This window comes from Rhinatrema bivittatum, unplaced genomic scaffold, assembly GCF_901001135.1.
Source record: "Rhinatrema bivittatum unplaced genomic scaffold, aRhiBiv1.1, whole genome shotgun sequence".
Taxonomy (NCBI): Eukaryota; Metazoa; Chordata; class Amphibia; order Gymnophiona; family Rhinatrematidae; genus Rhinatrema; species Rhinatrema bivittatum.
In genome coordinates, this window is record NW_021820356.1 from 142,504 (window position 1) to 156,388 (window position 13,885).

The 13,885-nt window shown below is 49.8% G+C and overlaps 1 protein-coding gene across 1 annotated transcript in view; it reads left to right on the forward strand.

The window, feature by feature from the left end:
- LOC115081569 (fibrillin-2-like) overlaps nucleotides 1–13,885 on the forward strand; it is a gene marked incomplete at its 5' end in the record, with an annotated part of 190,616 nt that overhangs the window by 131,032 nt on the left and 45,699 nt on the right. Inside the window, one exon of the mRNA XM_029585997.1 lies at nucleotides 5,828–5,953. Coding sequence (XP_029441857.1) covers nucleotides 5,828–5,953 — 126 coding nt within the window. The remainder of the gene's footprint in view (nucleotides 1–5,827; nucleotides 5,954–13,885) is intronic.

Genomic DNA, 13,885 nt, shown 5'->3' on the forward strand with positions numbered 1-13,885 from the left:
TCATCCTTGGCTTGCCTTCGCTGATGCTCTATAATGCATCTATAGATTGGTGGGCTCTGCAGATTGCCCACTGGGAGCCCCCCTCCAGCAACGATGCCTCCCTCGGGTTGTGCCACCAGTGCATCCATTCCAGACTCAGATCTCTGATCCTCCCGGGCCTTCCTTCTCAGTAGGCATCATTTGCCGACGTTTTTAGCAAAAAGCATCCTAAGACTCTGCCACCCCACAGGGCTTACAACAGCCCATCGACCTGCTTCTGCATAAGATGCCCCCCTAGGGCCAGAATCTATCCACTGTCCATTCCCGAAACAGAATGTATACTTACATCCAGGAAAACTTGAAGCAGGGTTTTATCCGCCCTTCGTCTTTGTCTGCAGGGGCAGTATTCTTCTTTATTGGCAAGAAGGATGGCTTCCTCAGGCAGTGCATTGACTATAGGGACCTCAATAACATAACCTGCAAGAACAGATATCCACTGCCCCTAATTACAGAACTCTTTGACTGACTGTGTGGGGCACAAATCTTTATGAAACTGGACCTCAGAGGAGCCTACATCCTCATCTGGATACATGAACGGGCATTATGAATACCAGGTAATGCCATTTGGCGTTTGTAACACATGGTCAATGAGATCTTCAAAGACCTCCTCTATTTTTTTATTTTAGTGTAGTTGGATGATATCCTCATTTTTTTTATGCCCCCTGGCCCAACATCGTGAGCAAGTGAAACAAGTGCTGCAAAAGCTCCAAAAGAATCACTTATATGCCAAACTCAAATTGTACCTTCAAGTTGGATGAACTACTTTTCCTGGACTATATTATCTCCCATTGTGGTCTACGCATGGATCCAGAGAACGTGAAGGCTATTCAAGACTGGTCTCAGCTGGTGGGCTCAAGGATCTGCAAAGATTTCTTGGCTTCGCCAATACAACCGGTAGGTCATGCACAGATATTCCTCACTGGCTGCTCCCCTCACTGCTCTTATAAAAAGAGTACCAATACCAGAAATTGGTCCAACGACCCTATCCAAGCCTTCCATTGCCTCAAGCAGGTACTTCTCAAGGATCCCTGTCTCCAACACTCTGACCCATCTAAGCCTTTATCTTGGCATAGATGCCTCTGCCACTGGGGTAGGGGCTGTCCTTGCACAGCAAAAGGATAAAGGAAATGTCATGCGCTGCTGCTTTTCTAAAAAAAATTTTCACCTGCGGAAAAAAATTAAATCATTGGAGACAGAAAACTCCTAGAGGTGACACTGTCTCTGGAGGAGTGGCATCATCTGCTGGAGGCAACTAGACATCCACTCACAATCTTCACCAATCATAAGAACTTGCAGTACCTCAGCAAGCCCAGTGGCTAAACCTACGCCAGGCCCGATTTCCTCTGTTCTTTAACTGCTTTGACTTTGAGGTCCATTACCAACCAGCTGAGAACCAGCGGGCTAATGCCCTTTCATAGTCCTTTGAAACAAAGGTCTTCTCAGAACCGCCTTGGCACATCATCAGTCCTATAAGAATCATTTTAGCCACAACATTCCCTTTACTATCGGAGAACACGGTGGTTCCTAAACACTTCCATAAGAAGGTATTTAAATTGGCCCACAACTCCTGCTTGACAGGCCACACCAGAATAGCTAAAACCATGGAACTGCTTCTTTGCCACTACTGGTGGCCTCCAATGATACATGATATATGACGTTACATGGAGTCTTATTCCAACTGTGTCATTAACAAGAGCTCCCATGCTTGCCCTTGGGGGTTAATATAGCCATTGCTGGCCCCTGAGAAACCATGGACCCATGTGACCATGGACTTCGACACTGATCTTCCTCTAGTGGCTGTACTTCCATTTGGATTGTGGTAGATAACTCATTTTATATCCCTCACCAGACTTCCTTCAGCACCAGAACTGGTTTGCCTCTTTTTCCTACATATCTTCCGACTCCATGACTTTCTTGAACACCTTGTTTCAGATTGAGGAGTGCAATTCATAGCACGGTTCTGGAAAAGTCTGTGCAAGAAGTTTGGAATTTCTTTGGACTTCTCCGCATACCACCTACAAAGTAATGGGCAGACGGAGAGAAATAATCAAATTCTTAAGGGATTCCTGAGAGCCTCCGTAAATGAACAGCAGCATGATTGGGCAGTTCTCCTTCCCTGGGTGGAATTCTGTAATAACAACCATGCTGGGGACTCCACAGGATCATCTCCTTTTCAGATCCTGTATGGCAGGCATCCACGAGTGCTGCCTACTATACTGGCAATGGTCCCTTGCCCCCGCAGCCAATGTCATGAGCCAAGATCTTAAGGAGTTTTGGTAAAAGACTTGCCAACTCCTTACCTCAACCGCTGAAAAAAACAAGAAGCAGGAGGACAAAAGGCACCACCTGGCACCTCATCTCAAACTTGGACATTTGGTGTGGCTGAGTACCCACAATCTATGACTATGAATCTGTCTAACAACTTCTCACTGCATTTCATTGAGCCATTCCCAATCATTCGACAGATTGAAGCAGTGGCTTATCAGTTAAAACTGCCATCTATCCTCAGTGTTTTTCATGTCTCACTCCTCAAACCTCTGCTCTTGTCGTGGCCCTCATAAACTCATCCCAAACCAAGTATCCAAGTATGAATTTCAGATCCGTGACTCCAAGCGAATCTGGAATAAACTCTATTACCTCATCTCGTGGAAGGGGTTTGGCCCTGAAGACAACATTTGTGAACCTGCTTCCAATATTCAAACCCTCTAACTTACTAGGCAATTCCATTGACACTTTCCCCAGAAGCCTAAGCCAAGAGGCCTAGGGAGGGGGACTTAGAAGGGTGGGTACTGTATCGTGCTGCTGTTGCGGCCACCATGCCATGCTCAGCATTCTCTTACCTCCCCGATGCCATGCTGCCTTCACCACTGCTGGCTTCCCGACCTTTCTTAGGCACACGTTGATATGGGTCCTACAGCAGGAAACCTCTCTGCAGTGCCGATGGATGACATCATCTATCTGGGATACTTAAACACTCACTGTAATGCAAGCCGATGCTTCAGCAACAGGTCCCTCCTACATTGCAGTGCATGTTGCTACTTTTATCAGTACCTTTTGCCTTGTCTTTCTTCCTTGCTGTTGTCTTACCTGCCTTGTCTCATTGTTGCCTTCCTGCCTTGCCTTGTTATCTTGCTTTGTGCTGCCTCTCTGTTACCTTGCCCTGTCCACCCTGTCTATCATGGTCTCCTGTGCCCTGTATTGTCTTTTCCGTCCGTCCATCTCTGTCAGATTCCTGGTTCTGACCCCTCCTACAGATACTGACTACTCTTCTGGATTGCCACATGCCCTGACACCAGCTTGGACCTTGAACTGCCTTTTCGCTGCTTGCCCTGACCTTGGCCTGGACCCAGATACTGACTTCTCGCTGCCTGCCCCGGATACTGACTTCTCACTGCTTTCCCAACCTTGGCCTGGATCAGGATACTGACTTCTCACTGCCTGCCTTGACCTTGGCCTGAACCCAGATACCATTGCTTGCTGTTAGCCTTGACCTCTGCATGAGACTTGACTTCATCTGACCACTCTCGCCCAAGCCCTCCCATCCCCTGGAGCCTAAGGGATCAACCTGCGGGGAACGGGGCTGGTCTGGGTGAAGCCCCAGCTCCAGTCCTAGTAAGAGCAAGTCCACCCGGTGTAGGCATGGGCCTAGTAAGTTCAGCTACTAGGCTACATCAACTACGCCATAGCCCAAGGGCTCACATTCATGACAACTGTTTTTTGGCATCTCAGTGCTGGGCTGGATGGAATGTGGATATTCTTATGTTACTCACAATACAGATCCCTGGGTCTGAATGATCTTATTTTCAGCCGTAAAGGTCTGTGGCTGAACATTAGCTGAGATCTTGGCGGTTAAACTTAGCTGCCAAGATTTAGAGTGGTGAAACTTAGGCCTGGATTTTCTAAGGTCGCAGACCTTAGAGAATCCGGCGGTAACGGGGGGCTGAGGGGGCGAAGCGGGGGGCGGGCCTGCGAAAGCCGGCAGCGATTGCACCTCCGCGGTGCAATCGCTGCCGGATTTTGCACCCAATAGCGCCATCGTAAAAGATGGTGCTATTGGCCGCATCCGCCCCGACGACGCCCCCCGACTCCTCCTCTTCCAGGGCCGACTCCGTCCCGATCTAGGTATCGCACGCGAAAAGGGACTTTTCACGTGTGATACGCTACGAAAATGACCCCCTCAGTCACTTAGCACTGAAAATCATCAGCACTAAGGGCCTGATTTTCAGGAGGATTTATGTGCAGAAACCTCACTTTCTGTGCGGAATTTGCTGTTTAAAAATCAAGTGGGAGTTCATGCGCAATGTCACATGCATAGTAAGTAGGTGTCCCAGAGGGCAGAGTTGAGGCAGGAAAAGGATTTTCTTGCATACTGTCAATTTTCAAACGTATTTGTTTAAATCTCCATACAGAGTTACAGTTGCTCTTCCACAGGTGTAACTCTGTGCATCTAGGCCATACTGGTTTCTGCGCACACCCACAAGTTTTCCAAGCAGATTGATCTATTTTGAAAATTCGGGCTAAGGTCTGCGGGCAAAAGGTACTCGCAGACATTAGCTCTGCACAGGCTATTAAAAATAGCCCTTTAAATGTTAAAATCCTCTTCCCACCCTCAAGAACACTTTTGGAACTCTTTATATGAACGAGGGATTCCCACGTGTAAAATGGATTTTTGAAAATTATCTCAAAGGCCAGAAGCATGGTTGGACGAGCATTTTGGACGCACTGGAATAACTCCTGATGCAATATTGGGATTAGCGCGTTCAAAATGTGCGTCCAAACCAGCGCGTAGCAAGTAGTGCTGAGCGCGTGTAAATGCCATGTGGATGAGGTTATTAGCCTCCCGATGCAAAAAAATCACTGTGCGTCAGACGTGCACGTTTTAACCCGCAAAAAAATTAACTCCTGTCCCGGAGCTGGCGTTGAGTCATGACAAAACCAAAAGAATACTGCTTTTCTGTGGTTCCTCCGACTTTATATTGCTGCAGTACCTATACTAAGTAGGAGGAACCACAGAGAGTAGCGCCATGAAAAACAGAAAAAAGTCTTGATGGTGGTCAGGTTAGGAAAACGGACGCTCGTAACTTGAGCGTTCGTTTTCCTAACCCGGCCCCATCTCCTGGGCGCCCGATGGCAAGGACGCACCAGGGGTAAGCACAATTTATCCCTAGCACGTCCTTTTTTTTAGCGCGGCATCTCGTTAACGTATCGCGTCGGGCGCCCAGAAGAGGTGGTTGGACGTGCATTAGGAAACTGGGTCACTCAAACAGGTGCCCTTTTTCTACGCGCTTTTATTGCGTTGGCCCCCAGGGTGGGGAGGGGCAGGGTTTGTAAGTGTAAACGTTTGTGGGGACGCAATTTCACGTGGTACTTGAAAGAGGTTTTCCGGGGGGGGATTTGGGGGGGCGGGTGTGGAAACCATTTACCTGCACACTTTTGATTTTCGAAGGCACGTGCGTGTACTCACGTGCGAACATTTACACTGGCTCCCAAACAGATGGTAATGTGTGCACGTCCATCACGCAGGGCTCTGCGACCATTCGCTGCGTTTCCCAAGGGACGTATGCACCTATGCCCGCTTTGGAAATCGGGGGCTGAAATCTGCATGCAGACTTCAGCCCTACACAGGCTGCTGTTAAACTGCCCTCCATGAGCGACTACATTTGGCCACATGAATATAGGGCACACACTTGGGTACGGGGTGAGACCCTCGGGTGCTCAGTGCAATGTGCGTGGCGGAGGACACGAGAAGTAGTTAACTGAGCTGCTCGTTTTTTTTTTTTTGTTTCAGACATCGACGAGTGTAGGGTGCTGCCAAATCTGTGTCAGAACGGACAGTGCATCAACACCGTCAGCTCCTTCCGGTGTCACTGCAAGCCGGGGTACACCACGGATATCACAGCGACCTCCTGTGTGGGTGAGTGTGGTAATGAGAGAGAAGGTAGATGAGGATCACGTGGCCTGCTGGGGGTGCCCTCCCTTATGGGCAGTCATTACCACTGCTCCCTCTTCTGACATATGAGCCCTGGAGATGAGATGAGAAAAAGAAGCAGGGATAGAGAAGCAGAGGGATGAACCTGACCCCTCTGTGACCCTCATTTTGACCCTTTCCCGCTCCAGTCAGCTGTCAAAGCAGCTTCCTGCTTCAGATCCTACCGTCACAGGCAAATTAGTGGGCTCAGTGTTTTGAGCAGTTGAACCTTGTGCATTAATGGCTGATTTTCAAAACCATTTATGTGCATAAAACATGGTTTTATGTACATAAATGGCTGTTATATTATATTATAGCCCGTGGCTCAGTTTGCATAATGGTAGGTGCGCCACCCGATTTCATACATACTTGTATGCGAACTGGGGTGATGTGCTCGCCGAGGACAAGCAGGATGGCAGTCCTCACACATGCTAAAGCTTTACAATCTTTCAAATCGAAGTTCTGTGCCGGGCTTCATCAGATGATGTTACCCATGTGTGAGGACTGACATCCTGGTGTCCATCAGAGAACACCTTTTAGAGGTAAGAACATAAGCTTTGATATTCACCAGGGAGGGAATACTGATGGTGCCAGTTCCCTTCCCTTCACCCTCCCCCCCGAGCCTCCTGTCCACCTTCAGGGAAGTGTTTTCTTCTCCTTTGTTTAAAGTTTTAAACTTAAAAAAAAAAAGAAGAGTAGAAGTTCCTTTCTTTTTTGTTCTTTATTGCTATCTTCGCCGTTTGGGCAGCGGGGCAGTCCGAGGCAGACCGGTGGCTGCTCGGGGTTCCTTGCAGGCGTTTCTCCCGGCGACGGCATGTCTTCCGCGAGATCGACCCAACTGAGGCCATGTTGTGCGGCACTCAATATACTTCTTGTGGTGAACGTGCAGAACGGGCTTTGCTCCTGCTGCCTCTCCAGGGGAGAGGGCAGCTGAGGAACCACAGGAGGAGCATCTGACAGGCATTGGCCTAAGAGCACAGGGGATGCTGATTCGGCTGGCAACCCCTTTCCGATTTCAGCAGGAATGGCAGCCATTTTGGCCTCTCTTCTGTCAGCAGCTGAGAGAGCAGGAGGAGCTGGAGCTCTTTCTCCACCACTCGCCCCAGTTGATGGAAGACCTGCAGAGGCCTGGGGTCTTGGGGAACCTCTGTCTGGGGAAGAGGAGGACCTTTTAGGACAGGATCCTGAGGACCCAGCATACTTTTCTACAGATTTTGTGCTGCTTCTACACAGAGCATATCTTGCTAGGAGGGCTGCAGGCCGCTGCCTCTCCAGGCTTGAGGACCCACAGGCCAAGCAGGCCAGACGTACATGGGCAAGGGAGTCGACCAGGGTTTAGCGAGTCTTGAGTCATACTGTGCTGTTGGGGGAGGCGGACGAGACTTCGGAGGGGTCAGAAGTTGAGGTGTCTCCGGCAGTGGATCCTCCAGACATGGGTTTGTCCCTGGACCATCAGATCTTGATGAAAGGCAGAGCCAGGCTCCAACCATGGACGGGGACGATCGGAAAGTCATTCGTCTGTTTCAGAGAGAAGAATTGTGGCCCCTGATTCCACATGTCCTCAAGCAGCTGGGAATTAAGGAGCTGAGTGAGGAATCTGATCATGAAGAGGTGGACCCGGTCATGGAGGGCTTGAGAGGTCTGGTGATATTGTAAATCTGTTTGGAAAGCTCTGTGTTAGAGCTGGGAGTTAACAATCTGTTCAGCTTCGCTATCTGATGGGAGGAGCAATCAGATAAAAGTTAGCAATCTGTTATTATTGGCTCCTATGAAGGAGGAGTCGGCAATCTTGTAGTGTCTCAGATATCGTCTTGCTAAGGAGTAGCAATCTGTATTGAATCTGAATAATTGTGAGTGGATCCCTGGGCCGGTGGCAGATGACCACGCCCCGGGAGGATATCCTGAGAGGGACCACTGGCTAGGCTTGAATATGGAGACAGACACACATTAGTTCTTTTATTAAACAGGTTTTTGAAACCACCAGAGGTGGCAGTGGTGAGCTGATATGCCCGGTAGGGCTGTAGTCCCTCAGGTACTGGAACAGCAATCCCAAGATGGCTGAGCTGTTGAGAAACTGTAGAAAGTGAGTAGGCAGAGTTCATTAATAGAACTAGATGACAAAACTCACGTAAGGTCTCAAGGAAGCTCAGGAGCTGGAAAGGTTTAGGCCCTCGAGGAGCGAGTACCTGGTTCCAGGGAAAGCTCTGAGAGAGCGATGGTAACTCACAATTGTTTGTAGTAGTGATAGCTTCCAGGCAGTAGAAAATCTTCAGAGTGTCCAGGAACATGGGCCCTCGAGGAGCGAGTACCGGTTCCTATCTGTAATCTGAAAGTAAAGAAAAGAGCGAGGCCCCCGAGGAGCGGGTACCTCTGGTAAGTCCGAGGATGCAGAGTAGCTTGGGAAGCGTAGCCAAAGCAATTCCCCCTTGCTAACTCAGTTTATTAGCGTTTTCAAAGACCTTTAAATATTGGAAGCGGATGACGTCATCTCAGGGGGACGCCCCTGAGGTTCGCGCTCTTGCTGGCAATTCAATCAAAGCGCACGCGCGCCCTAAGTCTTCAGGCAACATGGCGGATCTGCAACGTCGAGCCGGTCCGGGGACATCGGAGGGAGATAGCCATGGAGACGCCGCGGCAGCCAGCTTTCCATCAGACCTGGAGGGAGTCGCCACAGAGGTAAAGAGGGCAGAGTGAGGGCGTCGAGCAGCGACGGTCGCAACAAGTGAAGGCCTTTCTATTGAAGAAACTGGTGCTCTGGGATTGGGAAACTGAAGGTTGGCAGAGCTATGGCTAAGTTGTATTGTTGCCGGAGGACACTTTAGCTTTGTTGTGGATATCAAAGGTGGATGTTTCAGTGTCTGACAGCCGACTACTCCTGTGGCCGGGTCTGCTGTGCTTAAGGATATGCAGTTAGGAGCTTTACTCTTCAAGGGGAAGCTGCTGTTCGGGGAGGACTTAGAAGAGTTAGTGAAGCAACTGGGTGAGAATAAGACGCATAAGCTGCCGGAGGATAAAGCAAAGGGTGGCAAAAGTACCTACTCTTCAAGGCCTTGCTTCTGGATGAATTGGCGTTTTTAGAAGAATTGGGCTTTGGAAGGAGCCCAGAGACAAGGATCTGGCAGGCAGCAGTTTTGGGGCCAGTCATTTCGAGGCTGAAAACTGAACAGGGATGGTTCAGGCCAGAGGCCATTGGAATCCAAGTCCGCACAATGTAGCGAGGCTGGCCCATGCCTTGGTGCCAGCTGTAGGGGGTCGGTTAACTCTTTTCTAAGAAGGGTTGGCCAAGATTACGACAGATCAGTGGGTTCTAAGTGTGATAAGACACAGTTACACTTTAGAATTTGCTCGCCTGCTAAAGGACCTGTTTATGGTCTCTCCTTGTGCCTATGCAAGCAAGCGAAGGGTGGTTCGGGAGACCATTGACTGGTTGCTGGGAGCCATCATACCCATGCTCCTGGGGAAGCAGAGAATGGGAAGGTACTCCATTTATTTTGTGGTCCCAAAAAAGGAAGGGACTTTCTGCCCGGCCTTGGATCTGGAAAGGGTGAATGCAACCCTCAGTGTCCCTTGTTTTTATATAGAGACCTTATGCTCAGTAATAGCCACCGTGCGCAAAGGAGAGTTTCTGGCCTCTCTGGATTTGACCGAGGCTTACTTGCATATAGCAATCCAGCTGGATCATCAGAGATTTCTCTGGTTCATGGTTCTCGGGTCACATTTCCAGTTTTGCGCTCTGCCCTTCAGTCTGGCAGTGGCCCTGAGAACCTTCACCAAGGTGATGGTCATGGTGGAAACAGCTCTCAGGAAGCAGGGCATTCTGATTCACCCCTATCTCAACAATTGGCTAATTTGAGCAAAGTTGGAGGCCCTGTGCATTCAGGCAGTGACAGTGGTGCTGTAGCATTTAAGATTCCTGGGGTGGGTTGTGAAACTGTTGAAAAATCATTTGATCCTGTCTCAGGTGTTGGAGTTTCTGGGAGCACATTTTGACACCAGAATAGGGAGAGTGTTTCTCACCAAGGAGCGTAACAGCAGGCTGCAGAGTCAGGTTTGCAGCTTGTTAGAGGCGGCTGTTCCCAGAGTCTGGGATTACCTGCAGGTACTTGGTTCCATGGCTTCCACGTTGGATTTGGTCTCTTGGGCATTTGCTCATTTGAGTCCATAGAAGGGCGCATTGTTTTCCCGATGGGATCCATTGCCAGAACAGTTTCATCTGCAATTGCCTCTTCTGGAAGTAGCCAGGTCAAGTCTCTCCTTAATGTCTGCACTTACCATTTCTACAAACGAATTAACAGAAATAGCACTCTTCATCGCCCACAAATAATGGATGAATTAAATGTAAGTAGGCAGCCCATGGAGGGTTGTGGATTTGCCTGTCTTCCTTAGAGGAAAGGAAATTAACAGGTAAGTAGTAATTTCTCCTTCTTCTGCATTCAGACAGGCCAATCCACACCACTGAGATGTACCAAAGCTACTTCCAAAAAGAGTGGGAGGCTGCCCACGTCCCGTCATCACCGCACGCGCGAAAGCACATCAGTACCCCAGATTGTAAAAAGTCATGGCTCGTTTTGATTGTCTCTGAATCCAAATTCCTCTTTCCTTCACCCCCAAACCCCTCCTTTGAAGCAGAAAGTGATGTTGCAGTTGCATAAAAGCATCAAGTGCTTTATTTGTTCAGCGTAGTAATCCCATGCCTTCTGTTAAGGGTGGTAACTGCTGCTCTGTGCTGGTTACCCCCATGCTTATCAGTTCCCCAGACAATAAGAGTTGGGGCCCTCATGGGTTGCTGTCCAAATCCAATCCCTCTTTTCCCCTGCCGTTAAAGCAGAGAGCAATGTTGGAGTTGCATCAGAAGTATCAAGACTTGTTAGTTAAGGGTAGTGACCGCTGCACCAGCAAGTTAGCCCTTTTGTCTGCATATCAGTATCTCAGACCATGGAAGTCAGGGCTGTCGGTTGTCATCTGAGTCCAATTTGTCTTTTCACGGAGGACAAGCAGGATGGTAGCCTCACACATGGGTGACATATCAGATGGAGCCCAACATGGAAAACTTGTGTCACAGTTTCTAGTAACTTTGACTAGGCACATTGAGCATGCCCAGCATGCCCTATACCATGCGTCCATAAGAACATAAGAAATTGCCATGCTGGGACAGACCAAGGGTCCATCAAGCCCAGCATCCTGTTTCCAACAGAGGCCAAAAACCAGGCCACAAGAACCTGGCAAGTGGGGTCCCTCTTCAGTCTCTTTTTCTGTGGAGCTGTGAGCCTCACGGTTTGCTTGAGCTCTACAAATTTTGGTTTTTTGCCTCTTGGAAAAGTTTGATTTTGCGGTTTTTTGCTTTTTCCTTCAGTTCATCGCTGGGTCCCTCTCGGTGCCTCCCCATAGTGCCCCAGTCAGGGTTTTCGGCATTCGGGTTAGTTTCCTTTCGTGGTCAGTTCCCCCCCGAGTTGGTGGTGTTTCAGTGCCCTTCTTCCATCAACGCCCACAGCCATCATTCTGTGTTTTTCCCCATTTGTTTCACCCTGTCATGGCCACGTCTGGTTTCTGCTGATGCTCCCAGTGCCCGAGGACCATGTCAATCCCTGGTCCTCATGAAGTTTGGATCCTCTGCCTGGAGGCATCGCTTGACATCTGGGGTTACCACTTGTGTGCCCAGATGATCCCAAAGGGATGTCAGGTTCAACTCGACAAGATGGACAACCGCTTCGGGTCAAAGAAGTTCATGCCATCGGCATCAGTGGCTTCGGCAACAGAGGTCCTCGGAGCTGTAACGATGGACACCACACCTTTGACATCGACAGGACCGTTGGTTCCGTCGAGGTCGCTGGTGGAGAGGGTGCCAGAGTCTGACTGTTGTCGTTCTCCTCTGGGCCAAGGACGTTGGGTTCATCTTCCTTGACCTCAGCACCAGTCCCTGTAGATGCACGGTGCCGGGCACAGGGACACACTGGCTTTTGCTGACATGCCCCTGAAGCAACCCCGTGACAAGAAGCGCTCAAACTCCATTGATGCCCGGGGTCCGTGAAGGTCTCCGCTGGTACTGGTGCCAGTCACCATTCCTCCTCATGGGTCTGAAGAAGATCTGGCCACCCCTCCTTCCTCCTAGTCGTTGTTGGCATCAGCAACATTTGAGGAGGAGCTAGAGCGTCAAGTCCAGCTAACGGTGGAATGGGCGCTGCAAGGCTTCGATCCTGCAGCACCTACCGCACTGGAGCCAGTGCCACCAGTGCTTGTACCTTTTATGGAGAAGCTCAGTGTGCTCATCGGTGCCTTACCAATCTAGCTCGTGTCAGTTCCCAAGGCACCGGGGCCGCCTCCTGTCAATACAGTGGTCGTTGCCAGTTCCTCCTCCAAGGAAACTCCGCTGAGACCCGTGGAGACGCCAAGATCTGTGGTCCTTTGTCCAGTTCTGTCAGTGCCTGCACCTCTGGACGTTGGCCAAGGACCTAGGGCAGATGAGGATCCCTATGACCCCTGGGGGACTGATCAGATGGAATCCTCTGAGGATTTGGATGGTTTCCCATCAGACCTCCACCTGAGGAATTAGCCTTTTCAGGGTTTGTCAGGGTGATGGCATAGGCCATCCTTTTCCAACTTTTGACTGTTGAAGATGCCAGGCACAAAATGCTTGAGGTTCTTCAGTCCATAGAGCCTCCTAAGGAGATTATAGTGGTCTCAGTACATGCGATCCTTATGGAGTTGCTTCTGAGGATTTGGGAACACCATCTCACAGTGAATCAGAAGGCGAACCAGGTTTCTTTCAGTCAAAAGGCTGCCCAATTCGATGGTCAGCTGCCCCACCAATTGGTGGTGGTTGAATCCGCCCTCAAAAGGACCAAGCGCTCTCAGACCCACTCCTTGGTGCCCCCAGGGAAGGACGCTTTTGAGAGGAAGATGTTCCAGGGAAGCATGCTTATTGCTCGTAATCCTGCCTACCAGCTCTACATGAGCCAATACTTTTGTTCAGGAAGCTGAGCAGCTACCTGAACAACAGCAAGACACCCTCATGTTGCTAGTGCACAAGGGTTTGGAGTGTGGAAAACATGAGTCCTGCACCACCTACTATGTTTTCGAAATGGCATCAAGGGTCTCTACAGCAGGAATCGGCACCCACAGACTAGCATGGCTGCGGGCCTTGGATCTCAGACCAGAGGTACAGGAATGATTCGCTGAAGTTCTGTGCACTGGAGAGAATCTCTTTGCAGATAGGGTGAAGGATGCCGTGGTCCAGCTCCAAGACTATCATGAAACTCTCCAACAACTCTCTGCCAGCACTCCAGACCCATCCTCCACATCCAGGAGGCTGTTGAGACCAGGACCCAGGAAGTCTTTCTTTTACCAAAGGAAGTACTATCTTTCACCTCTTCTATCCCGTACACATCATCAGAGCTTCTGCAGCAGTTCCAGGAAGCAGAGAGCTCCCAAGCCTGAGCCAGCTCCAGAGATGGGGTTTTGACTGAGCCATGGGGAGCGTAAGTCAGTTGCCAGTACCTGAGACAATGGACCCTCCGGTCAGGGGCAGGCGGTTCTTTGCGAACCAGTGGCCCAGTGTAACCCCAGACCAGTGAGTTTTGTCCATCATCCGCCAGGGATACCAATTAAGTCTATTTGGTGTCCAACCAAATTGCTCTCTGTGCCCATTTTGGGGACCGGTAGAGTATCAGGAGGTGCTACAAATGGAGCTCTTTTCCGTCTTGACAGCTAGAGCGGTCAAGCCCATATCACGAGGGCAAAGAGGGATTCTACTTCAGGTACTTCCTGATTCCAAAGAGTACAGGAGGACATCCTAAATCTAAGGGCCTTGAACACGTTTCTAAGGAAAAAAAAGTTCAAGATGGTTTCCCTGGGCACTTTGATCCCCCTTTTGCAAAAAGG